At 47.5% G+C, this 16,524-nt stretch overlaps 1 protein-coding gene across 2 annotated transcripts; it reads left to right on the top strand.

Moving 5' to 3' along the window:
* Positions 1 to 1,630: 1,630 nt before the first annotated feature.
* DCTN4 (dynactin subunit 4) lies at positions 1,631 to 16,440 on the top strand. Of its 2 annotated transcripts, XM_054079596.1 has the most exons (14): positions 1,631 to 1,820; positions 4,023 to 4,093; positions 4,520 to 4,698; positions 5,605 to 5,648; positions 6,400 to 6,507; positions 7,091 to 7,111; positions 8,033 to 8,106; positions 8,465 to 8,577; positions 10,636 to 10,745; positions 11,626 to 11,699; positions 12,120 to 12,174; positions 13,017 to 13,124; positions 13,510 to 13,607; positions 14,317 to 16,440. In XM_054079596.1, exons 1-14 carry the CDS (start codon positions 1,686 to 1,688, stop codon positions 14,531 to 14,533), a joined length of 1,407 nt encoding a protein of 468 aa, XP_053935571.1. In that variant the 5' UTR covers positions 1,631 to 1,685; the 3' UTR covers positions 14,534 to 16,440. The 2 variants fall into 2 exon arrangements, with proteins under 2 accessions (XP_053935571.1, XP_053935572.1); XM_054079597.1 differs by lacking the exon at positions 7,091 to 7,111 and having other exon boundaries at positions 14,317 to 16,439.
* The last annotated feature ends 84 nt before the right edge of the window (positions 16,441 to 16,524 follow it).

A 16,524-nucleotide genomic window follows, 5' to 3' on the forward strand; every position in this document is an offset into this window, starting at 1 on the left:
ACCCATCTAAACAACCATGAGACTATAAAGAGAAACCACCTTTGAGGCATAAAGACCTCTGTCACCTTGTGGGTTCAGAAGAGAAGATTAGATTAGACACGAGGAAGAAATTCTTCACAGTGAGGATGGTGAGGCCCTGGCCCAGGTTGTCCAGGGAAGCTGTGGCTGCCTCATCCCTGGAGGTGTTCAAGGCCAGGTTGGATGTGGCTTTGAGCAGCCTGATCCTGTGGGAGATGTCCCTGCCTTAGCAGGGGGGTTGGAACTGGGGGGGCTTTAAGGGCCCTTCTGACCCAAACTGATACAAAAAGTAGTTAATATTATAAAAAGTGGAATATTTTTTATTTAAGCTACAGTAAAGTTTCATCTAAGCATTTGTATTTTTTGAAAATTAGTGTCCCTCTGACAGTGTTTTTTTTCTTAGACAGCAAGTTTTCTTTCAGACAGTGTTTTTCCAGACACTGTTCATTCTTTGAAGATGATAATGTCTTGTGTTCAGTGTGATCTGGGCTGAACAGACGTGTCTTCTCCTCTAATCACCTCTGTTTGCAGTCCTTCCCAATATCAAATGCAAGGTCAGGCAGAGCTGGAGCCAGCTCCAAATTAGCAAGAGATTGGACTGTTGTGAAGTTCATAACAACATTAAAATTAGACCTTGAAACGTAACAGAATATGCATAAGATTTCTGGGAAAGTTTATACACGTGCATGTAAGTATGGAATATATTCTGTCCCAGCTTTTGTCTTGCTGCACATGATTGGTGGAGATCACTCCCTTGTGTTGCCACAACTGGTAAAGGGTACTTGCTTTCTAAAACTCCAAAACGAGTCTTAGAGAGTTTCGGCATTTTCAGTATCATAACTTTAAAAAAAAAAATACAATTACTTAGAAGAAACTTCACACTTTTTATAATAGTAACTGCTTCTTGTATCACCTCAGCCCTATCCCTGCCCTGCCTCATCCCCGTTCCCATCCCATTCCATTCAGAAGGAAGGAATAAGTCATTATGTTAAGGGAATGAATTAGCTTAAGTAATAATAATAATAATAATAATAATAATAATATCTTGGCCAGCTTGCAGTAAGAAAGCCTATAATTGTAATAGGAGTTTAGCTTGTTTACTGGTTGAAACAAGCAACAAATCAAGTATTTTGTATCTTAAAGCAACTTATCTCTGACTGATGCTCCAAGTGAGGAAAATGCCGAAACAAAGAACAAACCTGAGCTCACCAAGAGGACGCAGTGAGAAAGTAGATAAGATAAAAGAGCATAAGAGGATTCTGAAAAGACAAAGAAACGGTGATGCACATACAGAGGGTGTAATACTATGTAACAATGAATTTTATGTATGTTTAACCAATGTGATAATGAGTTTTATGTATGTTTTAACCAATGTTTCCTGCAATCTATATGAATATGTATGTTTAACCAGTATAAAAGTCTTGTAGCCAGCCTCAATGGACACACACATACGGTGAAATAACTCCCTGTGTCGGCGTCGTTATTTATTTATTAAAGCAATATCTGCTTAATAATCAAATTGGCACTGATTATTGACTTTGGCCTTCCCACACCACCAATCCCACCCCATCCCCGCTACAACTCCCGCCCCTCCCGCCGGGGTCACGTGGCCGCCGCGGTGACGTCAGACGTCGGCGTCACGGCGTCGCCCGCACCCCGCTCCCAAGATGGCGTCGCTGCTGCAGTCGGAGCGGGTGCTGTACCTGGTGCGCGGCGAGAAGGAGATGCGGGCGCCGCTGTCGCAGCTGTACTTCTGCCGCTACTGCAGCGAGCTCCGGTCCCTGGAGTGCGTCTCGCACGAGGTAACGGCGGGCCGGCCGCGCCCGGGCTGGGCGGCTGGGCGGGACGCTGCCCGCTCCGCGCGCTACATTGGGTGGCGCCGCCGCCGCTCGTTCGCTGTCGGTCTCGCTATTGGCTGGCGGCGCGGGGTGGGGGGCGGGCACAGAAGCGGTACGGGCCGAGGCGATTGGCTGCGGGGACGGTAGGGGGCGTGGCTTGGCGCGGATTGGCCGTGCTGGGCTGCCCGTCGGCGCGGCGCGGGTGGTGATTGGCTACGGCGGCTGCAGTGAGAGGCTGGGAGAGGATAAGCCCCCCCAGACCCGCGCAGGGCCCGGCCCGGGCAGCGGGGAACCCTGGCATGTAGTCCGGGGGGTGACAAATCCCCCCTCCCACGCACACATCCCCTTGAGCCCGGCAACCCCCATGTCTTCCACGAGGTCCAGCCGGGGTGGTGGAGACCCCCTCACGCCTTTACAGAGCCCAGCATAGGGAGACAAAGCTCCCCTCCTATATACGCATTCCTCCTTTGGCCAGGGAAGGGGGTACACTCACCCCCACAGCCCTCTCCACGGGGCTTCCAGCACCCCCCACCCCTCTATGGAGCACTGCTAAGGGGGGAAAAAAAAGCTCCTCTCTCACACACACATCCCACTTTGGTCCAATAAAGGGGGACCCTCAGCACTTCCACGGGGTCCAGCCAGGGTGGCAGGGACCCCGCAGCCCCTCCATGGGGCATGGGTGGAGTGGTGGAGACACCACACCACACCACACCACATGGAGCCTAGCAAGGGGGATGGAGCCCCTCTCCCACTCACACATTCCACCTTGGTACTGGGAAGGGGGAACATCCACTGCCCCACCCCTTCCCATGGGGCATGGTTAGGGTGGTGGGGACCACCCTGCCCCTCCACGGAACTCACCCATGACAGACAAGGCCTTGGTCTCACACACACATCCATCCTGGGCCCAAGAAGGGGGACAGGGATATCCACTGCCCCCCAGCCCTCCATGGGGCCCAGTCTCAATGAAGACTGAGCAGGGCCAGGAGCTCATGCAGTGTTCCCAGGCTCAGTCCAATGCTGTCTCATGGGGGAGAGCTGCTCTCAGGTGGGCCTAGGGCTTGCCCAGGTTTGCTGGATGAGTTGGCATTCACAGCACTTGCTGTCCAAGTGAGAAGCACCAGGCCCTCTGGTAAGATGGTGTGCTGAGGCCAGAGAGCATCATACTTGTTTCGAGAATGAAGTCAGAGTTGAGACTGTTTGGTATGAGTTTATTTTCACCTGGACAAGCTTTTCCCCCACGTTATATAGTGGGATTTCTGCCGTGGGGATTTTGTTCTTTGTCCCGGAATGGCTGCTGCAAAGATGCAGTTTATCATCAATCAGGCTGGATGATGATCTGCTGGTGCTTGGGGGCCTTCTGGGAGTGCTGGTTGTGTACAGAGCAGAATGTGGGCAAGCCGCAATCCTGGGGCTGGCATGCGACTTCAGAGGTGGTCAGAATGAGATTGGTAAAATGAGTTTTGTGGAAGTGAATTAAGAAATTAAGGTAGATTAGAAAAGCTTTGGAAGAATGACTGTGCAATCCCGATCTCAGAAAAGTATCTCTTTGGAAATATGAGAGCCTTTGAAGAATATAAGATAGATTTGTCACCTAGCTGCAACTGTCATGAATTCTTCATAATGTGACGAGTGCATTGATTGTGCGTTTCCACGTTTAACAATAAATTTGCTTTCCCTTCAGGAAGGGGACTCCCTTCTTGCTGATCTTTTAATTAACAAAATTAGTTTGTGACAGCAGACAGATACAAAACGTTTTCTGAAATATATGGATTTCTGATCAGTATTAAGTACAAGGGAAGAATAAATACAGACATAAATGGAAAATAGTGTGTTAAAACCTGCTGGTAAAGCAGCAGAATGAAATCCTGGTAATCTCAGAAGGTCAGTACCCAGTTGTCCTTCTCTCACTTACTAAGTGGAGTAGTTTATTCTGTCCTGACTGAAGAAACTTCTGACTTACATTATTAAAGATCAAAATTTGACTGAAATGGGCTGAGATTTCAGATATTAGGAAAATGTCTCAAATCTTTACTGATTTTTACCTGACTATTGCGAGGCACAAAGCCTTGTTAAATGCGCTGCAGAGTTTCAGGCTGCTGCCAGCGTGCTGTCTAGACAAACGCGTGCCAGGAAGTGTGATGTGACCACTCTCTTCTTCATCAGGTGGACTCTCACTACTGCCCCAGCTGCCTGGAAAACATGCCTTCAGCTGAAGCCAAGCTGAAAAAGAATAGGTAGGATCACTTTGGCTTTTCTCCAAGACGCCCTGTTTCAAACAGCTCCTTCTTTCATCAACACCTGACAGTGTATATCTGATGTCCTCTTCAAAAATTGCATTGCTTCTTGTTACCTGTTAGTCAGTTTTGGGGAATAAGTGTCTTTCCTTCATGTATCGCTTGCTCTTCATGTTTAGTATTTTTGATGACCTGCTCTCATAATACAAAGGGTTTATTAGTATCATCTGTTTCTCACTGTTACCATTCTTCTATTGTCTCTGGACCCCTCATATTTCTGTTGATGGCTCTGTTGCCCATTTTCCCTAATGCTGTTGTATGGGATGAAAAGGTCTGTTAGTTTAATCTTGATTTGCTCGTTAAGAGCATTCTCCTCGGCCTGGGATGCTGGTCAGAGCACTGTCTTACAGACCTTCCTCTTTACAGGTGCGCTAACTGCTTTGACTGCCCCTGCTGCATGCACACCCTTTCTACACGGGCCACGAGCATTCCTTCACCGCTCCCTGATGACCCAGCCAAGACTACCATGAAGAAAGCTTATTACCTGGCCTGTGGATTTTGCCGCTGGACTTCCAGGGATGTGGGCATGGCAGACAAGTCTGTTGGTAAGTGACAGTCAGAGTCTGAAAGCTGAGTAGCAGTAGGAGCCCCGTATATGTTCTGAAGATAACAGATAATCAAATTAGTTTCTGGCTGTATAATATATGTAATATCTGTCCAGGCTTTGAGTCACAGTTGGAAATTCACGGGAAAACGGTTTGTTGCTGACGTCTTGTCTGAATGGCTGAGATGAGTTGGTGGAACATGTGGCCCACTTCCATGCTCACGTTACCTGACTAGGGAGAAAACTGTCAGATGAGGGGCTTTATTAGGTGGTATGCTCTCCCGCAGCTGAGATCGTGTTTGTGTACCTTCAGAGAATTTGAAGTCGCTCGGTCTGACAGCGTAAACATGTAATTTATTTCCTGTCACTTTTGTTCACTTAGACTTATTCCGGAGTTGTCAGTCAGTGTTAGTGCTTGGTTTTTCTCTTTACAACAGCACTGAAACAAAGCTTTCATCCGTTTCTTGGTGCATAAGACATGCAAAGTATCCCTGTCAGGCTCCAGAAATGGGGCTGAGTAGACCAAGCAGATCCTCTGACTTCCAGCATTGATGTGCCTGAAGACTGGGAGCTGGAGGTTCGGAGTCATGGGCAGCCAGTATAGGAGCCCATGTACCTGCTGCTGAAGGGACTCTTGGGTGCTGTTCTGAGTACCTCTCCAACAGCATTTGTGTAAAAACACTATATAAAAGCTGGTGAAGCTCCTTCTGCCCAAAATTGCCTGTGAAAAGCTCTGAGGTGTATATTTGTGAGGGCATGAATTTGAAGAATTGCAATAGTAAGTGCAGCAAAAATAGAGAATGTCATATTTCATGAGTAAGACTGAGATGGTTGAGTGGTAGATGAGATTTCTCTGTGGAATCTGAAAACCTTTTCCTGAGGACTGTGTTTTTTCTTTCTCCCGCAGCTAGTGGTGGCTGGCAGGAGCCGGAGAATCCTAACACACAGAGGGTGAGTGAAGAAGGCCATGCTTAGGCTGAGACACCTCAGCTTGGAAGAGCTGTTAGAGGCGCCAGGCCTTCTCAAGCAGTTTTTCTGCCTTTATATAATCCCTGAGATACCAGTTCCAGTTCCTAATCTCTACATTGACTGAATTCAGTGGAAGGACGGCCTCTTAGAGGCTCTCCTGTGGATACCACAGTATAAAATCTCATTTTCAGAAGAAACTCAGTTGAAAACAACGTATCTAATAGTGTTGTTAAAACAACACCAAAGAATACGCTGTGTATGTATGAAAAAAGCTGTTTTCCAATCAAGAGTGTGTCTAGGATCTGGAAAATGGAACTGCACCTTTACTACCCTTCCCTGTCACCAGTTAGGGCTTTACACTGCATGTGATCAGCCTCGGACCAGGGAAAGATGCTGTTTGCTCTACTAATCCAAATTGCTTGGGTTTGGCCGCATGAAGTTACTCTGTCTTATCGTGGCAAATGCATGAACAAAGTCACAGGTGCCTAACTGCAAAGTGAGAACCAGACACTGCTCTCTGACAGATGCCATTCCCAAAGGACGGTCAGTTTGTCACCCACAATGTGGATTAAGAGGCATACCAGCTTCTTTAAGGCATTTCCTTCAAAATACAGCTAATATAGGAACAGAGTGAAACAAGTAGCAGGAACTCTAGCTTGTTTGTGAGCAAATAGCAGCTGATCTGGCATTTGTTCCCCATTCACTGGATTTCTGTTCCTTTTCTTCCCTCCAGATTAACAAATTGGTTGAGTATTACCAGCAGTTGGCTCAGAAGGAGAAGATTGAGCGGGACCGGAAGAAGCTGGTGCGACGCCGGAACTACTTGCCCCTGGCCTTTTCGGTGAGCTGGGAGTACTGTGATCACGGAGCAGAAGTGATGCACAACAGCCTCAGTGTGGAGAAATAGATAGTTGGTAGCTCAGTAGGGTTACTCAGCCTTTTTTTCTTGATGAGACCAACGTGAAGAAAATGTGCTAGGGCACATGGGTATCTTTAGGGAGAAGTATTGCACCCATTATTGTGTACTACATTGCCTCTCTCTCTGTTTGTCCTCTTGGATAATGCCAAAAGGGTTTATACTTGCCCTTGTTATCCAGCAGTGAAATGTACTGCAGCCACAGTCATGATACCTGTGGTAGCTCTTTCTTGGGACAGTTTCATACCACAGCTCAGTAACAGATTGAGGTTGTCTGGCACTTTCTTGCATGAAGTCTCAATGTAAATTAACCTTAAGAGTTGGATGTGGCCTGGATGACTTGTTTATTGTAACTGGCAGGCAAAAGCTTACTTCATTTAGCTGGATGACCCTGCATATGCTTGCTACTTCTCGATTAACTGTGCTTGCTCTGTGCCCTTGCTTGTGTCTTATGGCTGCATTTTTTGTCTCCGTTGCTACCTGCTGCTATTTTGGGGGCTCTCCACAGCAACACACTATACACGTAGTGGTAAGTCTTTTCACAGTTTCTGCTGGTGTTAAAGCTCTCATGGTACCAACTGAAGGGCGGTAGCAGATCCTGCTCTTCACCTTGCCTCGGGGCCTCTGACTTGGATGTACCTAGAACAAAGGCACTAAGAAAAGATAGTTAGAAGGTAACATTTGTTACCAAAAATATTTGTTGGCAGTTTACAAACAGGGCAGTGGCTTCAGGTAAGTAACCTACACTTGAATCAAAAGTGGTTTCCTTCACAAATCGTGGCAGAGACACAGCCGTCTGCCAGCCTGAGCCAAGTGGCACTGGCATTAATCTTCCAATCTTTGAAAAGTCACTAGGGTAGGCTGATGCTCACATCTCTCATTTGGTGAAAATTCAGGTTTTTGGTCCTGCCCAGAAGGAAGATTTCTGCCTCCAGACACCCTGTGTACAGGAGAAGCTCAGCTGTTCCTTCTAATTGGTAGTGCCTGGCAAGAGAGACCTGTAGATAGCGAGGCTTATAGGTTGGACTTTCCAGCTGCTTCTGCTGCTGCTACAGAGCATTTCAGATGGATGTAGACCCATGTTGACCCAGTTTTTTTGGCAGTTGAGCTCTCTTTCTCTGCTACTTGACATACAGTTGCTCTGAAGAGAAGATCAAGGGAAAAATGTGTCAGTAGTGCAGGCTGGTGATGTAAGGAAAGAGCAAAAGCTTTATAATCAGTAGCCACATCTGTCTATTCCTTCCTGCAGTGCAGTGTTAATTGTTTTCTCCTTACTAACAGTTTGAGTTGGAAAAAAAATTCTTGGGAAGCATTGAATACCTTTCCCTTTTTGCTTTCCTTTGCTTGTCTCCCTATGCTTGTCATGCAGCTCAAAGGATGAGTTTGCAGTAGGTCTTTTTGTCCTGGCAGGAAGCAGATCTGAAGCTGACAGTTCCTTTTTTAATTTCAGGACAAATACGGATTGGGAACCAGGCTTCAACGGCAGAGGCCTGGAGCTCCGATCAGTGCCCTCGCTGGACTCTCGTGAGTGTCAGGGTTGGGGTTACTGTTGTGGGAAGGAGAGAAGGTGTTGGCAGCCTCCTACAGAACAGCAAGGCGGCTTCAGAAGGACAATGAATACATTAGCAGATAGAAGTGAAAGGAGCATTCTTCTTTGGAGCATTAGAGAGATGTCAAATCCACCAGCATCTCTGTGCAGCAGTTCCAGGTGGTTTGCTTTTTCCTCTGAGAAGCAAATGACTGCTCACATCTCCATGCAGTTACTGTTGTCTTGCAATCTCAGCTCTCGCTGCCTTCTGTGTTATAGTGCGTTTGCTGTCATTGCTGTCTGTTGGAGCAGATGTGCTATACTTTGTCTGAGTTGTCCCTCACGTTGCTTCAGGCTGAAAGAAGGAGAGGACCAGAAGGAGATCAAGATCGAGCCAGCTGATGCAGTGGAAGAAGTGGAACCTCTTCCTGAGGATTACTACACAAGACCAATCAATCTGACAGAAGGTAACGCCTTAAAACTCTGTCACTTTTTGCCCTGACCTTTTGTAACATGAGCAGTGGCTGGAAACTTGTCAGTGGGTTCCTAATGGCCTGAGGTTTTAGTAATTTTTATGCTGGGATTGAAATGGTCAGAATATTGGGATTTTTAAAATAGTAACTTTGAATACAGCCTCAGCTTCATGTTGTCCATGGAAAACTCAGAGCCAAAGGCATCCAACCTTTGGCTGTTTCATTTTCTTTCTGACCTTAATTTCTCTGTGTGTGAAGTGTCAGCTTTTGGGTGGAGAAAAGAGCTGATGTCTTTTTTCAAATAATAGCAGGAAATTACAGGTCAGGGCAACCCTGGTATCATTCCAGACGGGGGCACGAAGGAAATGAGAGCAGCCCTGGTGAGAGGGACTTGGGGGTACTGGTGGCTAAAAAGCTGGGTGTGAGCCTGCTGTGTGTGCTCACAGCTCAGAAAGCCAACTGCATCCTGGGCCACATCAGAAGCAGCGTGGCCAGCACGGTGAGGGAGGGGATTCTGCCTCTCTGCTCTACTCTGATGAGACTCCATATGGAGTATTATATACAGATCTGGAGCCCTTGGCGCAAGAAACACATGGATATGTTTGAGGTGGTCCATGAAAATGATCAGAGGGCTGGAGCACCTCTCCTGCCTGGAAAGGCTGAGAGAGTTGGGGCTCTTCATTCTGCAGAAAAGGGGGCTCTGGGAAGACCTTATTGCAGCCTTCCAGTACTTACAGGATGCTCAGAAGAAAGATGGGGGCCAACTCTTTAGCAGGACCTGTTGTGATAGGACATGGGGGAATAGTTTTAACCTAGAAGAGAGGAAATTTATACAGGATATAAGGAAGAATTTTTTTATGCTAAGGGTGGTGAGGCACTGGCGTGGATTGTCCACAGAGGTAGTGGATGCCCCATCCTTGCGAACATTCAGGGTCAGATTGGAGGGGGGTCTGAGCAGCCTGATTGAGTTGAAGATGTCCCTGCTCACTGCAGGGGGGTTGGACTGAGTGGGTCTAAAAGTCCCTTCCAACCCAAACCATTCTAGAATTCTGTAAGGAAGTAGCTGAGCTGCTGAGGAGTTGGAACCTTAACAGAACTGTTAAGTAGCAATTGCGCATTACTTTGACATCACCTTGGAACAGCTTTTGTGCACCCTCGAGTTATTTAGCTGTCTCATGATTTAATCACCAAATATTGTAAATTGGTCAATGAAACTTGGGAACAAATAGGGTAAAACAGCAGGTACAGGAAGTGATCCTGCTGAGATGGCTCTCAGTAGGACAGATGTTCTTGGTAGTCCTGCAGGCCTACGAAGTCCACCAATATTAATTAATTTATGAAGAGTTTATGAAAGGGCTAGATCATCTTGATCTCCATTTCTTGTGAGGCATTGTGAGAGTATGACGCTGGTAGAGAAGACAGCTTCGTGGTTCCCTGCAGTGACGGAAGGGCTGCCAAATGGCTCATTGCCTGTTAGACACAGGGGAACAGTGAGGAGCCTGTTATTGGGAAGAAGCACATGGGAAGTTGGCTGCTGGAGTTACTTGCTTTAGGAACTATGTAATCACAAATTCTGTGCTTGCGTCCGAGTTGTGTAAACTCCTTGCTGAGAAGCTCTACATTGTACTCATGCAGCACCCAGCTGTGAGGGTAACAAAGCTGTGAAAACGGATTTGCCCTTTATGGGGAAAGAACTCATTTTCTAGATGATTGCCAAGTTCTGTTTCCACCCCAGCTGAGCTTTGAATAGAGATCGGGGTCCCTTGTTTCTCCTGGGCTGGCACTGATGCTACTTCTAGCATTGCCGTGCGCAGTCAGGGCAGTTCTTTATACAATTCTTACCTTCCTTTTATCCACTGCTAGAAACAGGGGCGCTTGCCAGTGGCTTCTGAGTTATTTGGTGAAGGTGGAATTAAGTTACTTAGGTAGTAGCATGTTTGCGCACAGTGCACGGCATGCTTGCTCTCAGACCAGTGCATTTATACAATACAGCTCAAGTTTCAGTGCCAGAGTTAGACATGAATTTGGTATTGCTTTCTGTTGTGCTCCCAGTGACAACTCTGCGTCAGCGCCTGCTGCAGCCTGACTTCCAGCCAATCTGTGCTTCCCAGCTCTACCCACGTCATAAGCACCTCCTGATCAAACGTTCGCTGCGCTGTCGGGTAGGTAATTAAATACAAAAAAGCACTTTTTTTAGGCTTACAGAGCTTGGGTTGTGGGAACTACAGTGTATTTCTTTTTAAAAGAAACTGCTCAAATGCTTCTGGTTGTTGAAAGTTCTGAACCAAATTAGTGGTAACTGCACTAGGAAATCATAGAATCAGAGCTGAAATGAGGGAGGCTGTTGCGTCTCTGTTATGAAAGGGGGCCAGCATTGTCAAAGATGCATAAAGAAACAAAGATGGCTTTGCGTAAGTGTGTGCTCTGCCTGGCCAAGGAATCAGAAAAGGCTGCCAGTACAGTCAGAATTAAAAACCTTCTGCTATTACTAAAGACAAAAATCAAGTTGGCAAACAAAATATTAGTGGGAGGCTATGCAGAATGCTGAAGGTGCCCTTAGAGCAAAAGCAGAAAGAGGCTATTCCAGAGAAGAAGAGCAAAGAGTTGGGAAGCAAAGACAGGAAAGAATTATTTTCTCAGAAATAAGTAATGTCAGACTGAGCCTGTGTTTGAAGGAATAGCCCATGAGAGATCAGTCTTGGGTTCCAGCTGTTTGGTTTTAAAGGGTTCTGGAGTGAAAATCAAAGAGCTTGCAGCTATTTGTGTCTTCTTCCTGCTGCAGTCAGTGAGCGTCCAAACGTTTCTAAGCTTGGTTCCAAATCTTGTGTTTCTGAGATTGCACTGGTAGTGCTGGGTATGGCATAGTTGGAGTACCAGTAACTCGACACAGCTGTGACTGCACACACCCCAAGGCAGTTTTTACACACACTGCACTAGAGGCTGGTAACGTCATGCTTTCTGGCACAGTGCTTGTAGCTCAGATTCTTCGCTCTGTGAGTGGATGCTGTCTTTTGATGCTGATTGGAATACCTTTGTGTCTAGAAATGTGAACATAACCTGAGCAAACCAGAATTCAATCCGACATCTATCAAATTCAAGATCCAGCTGGTTGCTGTGTAAGTAAGAGATGGGGATTGGGGAGAACAACCACCTATCTGTGCTTAGTTAATGCCTGCTGTTTTAATTTCTTTTGTATTCTCGGTTTGACCTCTTGTATGGTTGTGTTATCTCTCAGGATGGTGTAATCACCTTCTGAAATGTATTTAGCGTATCTGTAATAGGTATGCTTCCTGAAGTTTGCTGAAGATGTTAGCAGTTGGAATCAGCGCTGCGTGCTGGTGCCAGCCCCACACAGTAGGAGTTTGTAGGGTTAGGGTTGTATAGCAAAAGGGCACTTCATTTTTCTTTTAATGTAAGCTGAGTTTAATAGCATCGAATGAGTTGGATGGATGTCTGTGAATACATCCCTCTATCCAGAGACGAGTTAGGCACAGCAACACAGTCCCTCATGGTCGCTTGTTTTGTTCTTGTTGTAGTAACTACATCCCTGAAGTGAGAATCATGTCTATTCCCAACCTGCGCCACATGAAGGTCAGTAGTTCTTTTCCAGAACTATCTTAGAGACACAGCCAGGAGATGCAGATGTGGGATCTTCCTGGGAGCAGCTGAGAGAGCTGGGGTTGTTTAGCCTGGAGGAGAGGAGGCTGAGGGGAGACCTTATTGCTCTCTACAACTACCTGAAAGGAGGTTGTAGAGAGGAGGGAGCTGGGCTCTTCCTCCAAGTGACAGGGAGCAGGACAAGGGGGAATGGCCTCAAGCTCCGCCACAGGAGATTCAGACTGGACATCAGGAAAAAATTTTTCACGGAAAGGGTCATTGGTCACTGGAACAGGCTGGTTGAGTGGTTGAGTCACCTTCTCTGGAGGTGTTTAAAGGACGAGTGGATGAGGTGCTGAGGGGCATGGTTTTGGGATTGTTAGGAATGGTTGGACTCGATGATCCAGTAGGTGCTTTCCAGCCTAGTGATTCTATGATGTGGTGTGGTGGCTGTTCCCCAAGGGTTTAGAGAGGGTGCAGGGATTAAGGGGGTGGTCAGAATAACACTGCATGTACTTGTCACTGCAGGAGTAGATTACCATGCAGTGTGACGTCTGGCATCACACGTGTACGCCAATATCAGAAGAATAAAAGGTGTGGAGTTGAGATCTTGGCTGGATTCCCAAGATGTATATTTCTTGTATTGGGAAAGAGTGCTGTATGGCATTGACACCTTTCCTGCGGACTGGGGGTGTTTGTTGTCCGTCCCTTAGTGGGATGGATGTATGATGCAGTTTCTGGAGACATTGGTCAGTCACAAAAGATAGAGGCGATAACAGTAATGATGCATTTTTAGAGCAATTGCTTCTTGAACTGTGATTCCTGAATCTCCCCAGGAGAGCCAGGTCCTTCTGACTCTGACCAATCCAGTGGAGAATATCACACATGTAACCCTGCTGGAGTGTGAGGAGGGAGACCCTGACAACATCAACAGCACTGCCAAGGTAGGGTACCATCCTGCTGGAGTGTGAGTCCAAGCCCCTGTCAAGGCTTTCTGCTCCCATTCATCCTTCCATGGGTCACATCTTTCATGGGTACTTCAGTCCCTGATGACTGTGTTACATTTTCCTTCTTGGAGATTAAATGATAGTCACCAATCTAAACATCAGCTTGTAAAATATTTTGAAATTGTGTCTTTGAGATCCAGAAATACACAGTTTCACTGGTTGAGTGGTAACCAGCTGGTACCAGGGCAGAGGAAAGCCGAGGATGAGTCACTTCTCTGTTAAACCATAGTAAAGCAGCCCTCAGAGGGGAGGGTTCTCTCCTGCTCACAGTGTAGGTGGTGGTCAGTGCTGAAAGGCTTCTTCCCTTCATGCTGTGTTCCAGGTGGCAGTTCCTCCCAAGGAGCTTATTCTGGCTGGCAAAGATGCTGCAGCAGAGTATGATGAACTGGCAGAGCCTCAAGACTTCCAGGATGACCCTGAGTGAGTGGTGGGAATTCTGTCCCTTAAATCCTTGGCACTTCAGCAAAGTAACTTCCTTTCTTCTCTGTCTTCAACATTCTTGGGTTTTTTGGGTTTTTTTAAGGTTTTCTTGGGGAGGAGGACTGGTTTGGGGAGGGGGGGTCAGGTATTAGCAATGCAAATCTTTCTGCCTGTGGTTTGAACTATTGAGGAAAGAGACATTGTTCGCTTGGAGGCAAGGTGTGCTGTTACGGCCAGTGAGTTACAGGTGGTGGTACTAAGTCTCTCCAGGAATGCTCTGTGTGAGCCTGCAAGCAAGGGGTTCATGGTAGCAGTGAGAACTACACAGCAGGGTGTGCAACATTGCCTCCAGCTTTCCAAATGGAATGCATTCTGTAGCCTTTTACAGAGCAACTTGAGCTATTTCTGATGGCCCTTCCCTGCTGCACAGCTGGGTGTGTAACGGCTGTGGCCAAAACAGGCCTGTTCTGTTTGACAGATGTGGCAGCAGCCGCCAGCATTCTGATCCTGAGCCAGGAGGGGCTGTGAGACCCCTGCAAAAAGAGCAGCACAGAGCAAGCTACAAAGCAGGGCGGCTGCTCTAGCAGGGCATATTCAGCCCACGGGCCATAAACTGAGCATCCCTCTTATGTAGTGTCAGAATAAATCTCTCAGAACAATGGGTTGAGAACTTGGCTGACCTAGTGTTCTTTTGTTTTCTGCCTTGCAGCGTTATTGCCTTCAGAAAAGCCAATAAGGTAGGAGTTTTCATCAAGGTCACCCCACAGAAAGAAGAGGGCGAAGTGACCGTGAGTTTCAAGATGAAGCACGAGTTTAAAAACCTCGCAGCTCCAATCCGTCCCAACGATGATGGTGATCATAGTAGCTCGGAGGTCATTTGGCTTACCCATCACGTGGAGCTCAGCCTCGGTCCAGTGCTGCCATAAATGCTCCCGACACTTGTGCCCCAACGGCTGGCTGCAGAATGGACTGTCACAGGGAAGGAAGCAGCTGGTGGAACGTTCTGCGAGAGCTCTTTTGTGATGTGTGGGTGTGTGCCATGGGCCCCTGCCAGGCCACAAGGAGGTGGCTGAGGGTGCTTTGGGATGGTTTGTTCTCTCTCCTCTTGTCGTAGTGCCCACTAACTGCCGCTCTGCTTCCCCACGCCGCCACAGCTGGTTTAACTTGGAGCACGTGTTTCAGCACAGAGGAAGATCTGGCTTTCTCTGCACTTGCACTACACCTGTCTGGATTTGGTTTTTTTCAATAGAAAAGAACCCGTATTGGTTTTGCTTCATGTCATCCCTGCTGTTACATACTCAATAGTGAACAACTTTTTCTCACAGAGTTGTCTGCTGCCTGAACAAACGGGGTGGCTGTGTCTGCTGCATTACCGGCAAGCTTTTGGCAGCAGTACGGTGGTTTCTTTTCTTGGTTTTCTGCTTCCTTGTAGGATGCCTCAGCTATAGGGGACTGGGATGTACAACCCTACCGCTCTGGCATGTGTAGCTTGCTTAGCAGAGGTGGCAGATCTGTTTTCACGTGGGAAATGATCAATTTAAACTCAAAATGTAGTGTAATGTTCATGGCTCTGGCTGGCAACTGAGGCTGCTGTCAGCCTGCGGTGTTGCAGCTGGATGTGGTGGCGTAGTGTGCTGCGAGCGGGGAATTTGGGTCCTGCTGCAGCTCTTGACGGAGGCAGAGATGTTCTGGAGAAGCTGCCTGACAGTCGTCAGATCAACAAATGTGTGTTAATAGGGGTAGCAATCAGTATGAAACTGGGACAGTAACATTTAGGTCTGATAAACGTGAACCTAGAGGCTGTTGGAGTTTATACACCTTGTCTTTCCCAATTAGAGTGGGAAGGAGGTAGATGTAAATGTGGACGGACGGTTAGTTAGATGTTAACTAGGATACGCTATACTATAAGGTATTTGATCTAGGGTGTCATTGGGTTGTAGTCCAAGATAAAATCGGTAATTAAGGGCAGTGTCTCCAGGATACTGAGTGCCAGGAACAGCAATGGCTTTAGCGCAGGGGGGTGAGATCGTGCTCCCTGGAGAGCGTTCCCTATTCACACATCAACCTTCATTAAACATTTCTGATGGGCTGTGCGTTGTTATGCTCGGAAAGGCTTGAATACCAGCCAGCCGCGTTGCTGAGACACTTGTGCCATGGTTCTGCCAGCCTGGAGCTGCAAATCCCCTGCACGGGAGGGCAGGAGGTGGCTGCCTGCTCTCCAGGGGAGAGAAAGCGCAAGAAATCTGCCTTGTTGTGCCTGGTGGGACACATGCCTTACGGCCTGGATCCCGCAGCAGGTCTCAAAGTGGCAAGGCACCACGTGTACAACGTGGCGTGGGGTGCACACAGATGCGCAGCATGAGTTTGAGACTTGTAGTGCGTAGTTCATGTCTAGTGCTCGTGCCTGCTGCGGCTTTACCTGTCTGGATAGCAAAGCACTTAACTTTGGGCCTTGACTTCTCCTCCAGTAGCCAAAATAGCTGCTACACTTGCAACACTAACGTGGAAAAGAGCCTGCCAGGGACGAGCTGCCGGCTGACCGAGGCCTCGAGCTGCTGCATGGGGTCCCGCTGGGCTGTGGCTGCCATCCTGCTCCAGAACGCTTGCTTCCTCACTGAAAACGAAAAGGTGCACTGAGTTAGGATATTCTGAGTGGTCTAATTAGCTCGTTGAGGTTTTTTCCCCACTCCCCGTAGGTGCTTGTAGGTGATAGGAAAGGTGTCCTTGCGTCGGTCCCTGCTCCCTGGAGCACTTGTCACCCCCTCTGACTGTTGCCTTACTGCTTGATGTCGTGTAGTGACCTTCAATAAAGCAAACGTGGCTCTCAGAGTCTTTGTGCTGGTTCTTACGCTGCGGTTCATTATTAGTTATTTAAAAACCCCAAAATTTAGCCTTCCCCACCGTCCCTGTCCCAAAT

Source organism: Cuculus canorus, chromosome 14 (genome assembly GCF_017976375.1).
Source record: "Cuculus canorus isolate bCucCan1 chromosome 14, bCucCan1.pri, whole genome shotgun sequence".
Classification (NCBI taxonomy): Eukaryota; Metazoa; Chordata; class Aves; order Cuculiformes; family Cuculidae; genus Cuculus; species Cuculus canorus.

What these genes read in the sequence shown, in the direction of transcription:
- DCTN4 (XM_054079596.1), top strand. Translation starts at nt 1,686, where the DNA reads ATGGCGTCGCTGCTGCAGTCGGAGCGGGTGCTGTACCTGGTGCGCGGC. An exon ending in TGGAGTGCGTCTCGCACGAG is followed by an intron (nt 1,821 to 4,022) that starts GTAACGGCGGGC and finishes CTTCTTCATCAG; the next exon opens with GTGGACTCTCACTACTGCCC. An exon ending in ACCAATCAATCTGACAGAAG is followed by an intron (nt 8,578 to 10,635) that starts GTAACGCCTTAA and finishes TTGTGCTCCCAG; the next exon opens with TGACAACTCTGCGTCAGCGC.